The sequence below is a fragment of the Notothenia coriiceps genome, unplaced genomic scaffold (genome assembly GCF_000735185.1).
Source record: "Notothenia coriiceps isolate Sejong01 unplaced genomic scaffold, NC01 NC01_scaffold00036515, whole genome shotgun sequence".
NCBI lineage: Eukaryota > Metazoa > Chordata > Actinopteri > Perciformes > Nototheniidae > Notothenia > Notothenia coriiceps.
The window spans coordinates 203,001-204,969 of record NW_011369216.1 but is presented as its reverse complement, the minus strand read 5'-3'; the positions used below and the strand labels follow the sequence as shown (position 1 = coordinate 204,969).

The window sequence follows — 1,969 nt, the reverse complement described above, 5'->3', positions numbered from 1 at the left end:
TGTGTGCCTTGGCAAACCCAAATCTCTTAAAAAGGGGCTGCAACGGATCTGATACAGACTGATACAGATTTGAACACTTCTATGACGTCACAGAAGTGGCGCTACGGCTATTGGACCAAATCCACCAATCAGGAGGAGACAGCCACGGACATTGCCGTTGGAAAGCGCTGGAGACGCTGTAGTACATATGCCAGGCCTGTAGATGGTGCTGTTCTCACAGAATCAGCCCATGCAAAGACAGTGTTAAATTGAGCGAAATGAGGAATGGCTAAAATGCATGATCTGTTTGGTATTTTGAAAAATAAAAAGAATAAATATGCCTTATATAGGTATGGTCCCACACTATATTATTCAAATATAGCATGATAGGTCCACTTTAATGGAAAACCAACATTAATTGCCCGAATGAATGATCTCACTTTACTGACTGATATAGCTTTGAGAAATCACTATTGCTCTCATTATCAAACAACTAATTATCCACTGTAGTAACTTTATTCTGTGTTTGTATGAGTAAGCTCTAACTTACTCATTAATATGTATTTTTCACATTTATAAAAAAATGCAAGCAATCATTAATAATTACAGGTTTGAATCATTTGGTGTTATGACAAATGTAAGGCCAGCCATCTTGTAGTAATCATGTATTGTATTACATTACCAGTTCAGATTGAAAGTTGAACTTGTATAACATTGGGGGACTCAGAAGAGACATGTTTTTAAAGTAACTGAGGCTTTTTCTTTAGCATGCCTCAAGACTCAACATATAAGCCTCAATCCTCAAATGAAAAATAGCCCTTATGATGTTTTCACAGGCTAAGTAGACCCTTTTATAAATAGTGGATTGATCTTCATGGTGCAGTGTTCCTTACACACGAGCATTTGCATCCTTGTTTAGCATACTTACTGTCGTCCTCACTATCAAATATCCACATTAAGCAAAGTAAGCAGATGTTCACTTCATTATCCGCGTTGCTTGTGGCTTGAGACTAATGAATGTTTGTCATTAATTTTGCCTTTTTATCCCCTTTTTTAACTTAAAAAACTGAGATCTTCTTTACCTGATTAGCATCCTCATTGATTTCACATTCTTCACGGCTGTTGACTAAAGGTTAAAAGGGCAAAGAGAACCATTATTCAAATGATTTCTTCTGTCTAAGTGGCCCTCGTCCATATATCTCTGAGGATTCCTGTAAGGCTGGTATGTTGGAATTTCTTGTGCGACACCAGATACGTTCGCTCGCTGCCATTCCTCGGGGCAGCAGAGTGTGACCGCTCTTTGTAGACCAGTGGTTCGTCTGGCACTGTTTTCAGGATGAGTGTAAAGAACAAATGGGTCTGACAGACATGGATTCATTTGTGAAAGTGCATAAGAGAAGTAGGGTTTAATCTTACGTGAGCTACCCTATACATCTTGTACAACCTTTGGAAAAAGACCTCAGGCAGCCTGAAACTTGTTCATGGTAGTTACAAACCCAGGGGTCCATGCTAAAGTGCTGCTATTGTAATCTGTAGGCACCCTGCTGCTCATGTACATCACTCTAACATGACCAGCCTTTAGTCAAATGGACTTTCTCTCTTGTGTGGTAGTAAAAAGCACCTTCTCTGTTAGCCTAATTAGTCTCAACATGGCCTCTAACATAATGACATTGCCATTTAAGTTGGCAATGATGTCAGTCAGTTCCCAGGATAAAGTGTGATCAGTATACAACATGTCAGTGTTTGAATGGTGACTCACTTCTCTATATATGATCAAAAAAGCTGCATTCATATTCCTCTGGAGGAGTTGTTAAAGTGCAGAGTTAATAAAAGAAAACCCTGTGGGCAGGACTTGACGATTGGCACTCTACTTGTTGGCATGGTGTTACAATAAAAGGCTCCTGCTTCTAATGACTTGAGAAAAAGCCAGTGGGTGAGCCCTAAAACATTGTTTGGCACTGTGCTGCACCAAAGGGAAAGAAAAAAAGTC

General features: G+C 39.5%; 1 protein-coding gene across 1 annotated transcript in view; it reads right to left on the bottom strand.

The window, feature by feature from the left end:
- Positions 1 to 1,413, bottom strand: part of LOC104963977 (collagen alpha-1(XI) chain-like) — a 41,117-nt gene extending 39,704 nt beyond the window's left edge. The window contains exons 1-3 of the mRNA XM_010792676.1: positions 1,396 to 1,413; positions 1,235 to 1,304; positions 1,062 to 1,105 (exon numbers count right to left, since the gene is read on the bottom strand). Of these exons, the coding sequence (XP_010790978.1) occupies positions 1,062 to 1,105; positions 1,235 to 1,304; positions 1,396 to 1,413 (132 nt within the window). The remainder of the gene's footprint in view (positions 1 to 1,061; positions 1,106 to 1,234; positions 1,305 to 1,395) is intronic.
- Positions 1,414 to 1,969: the final 556 nt, after the last annotated feature.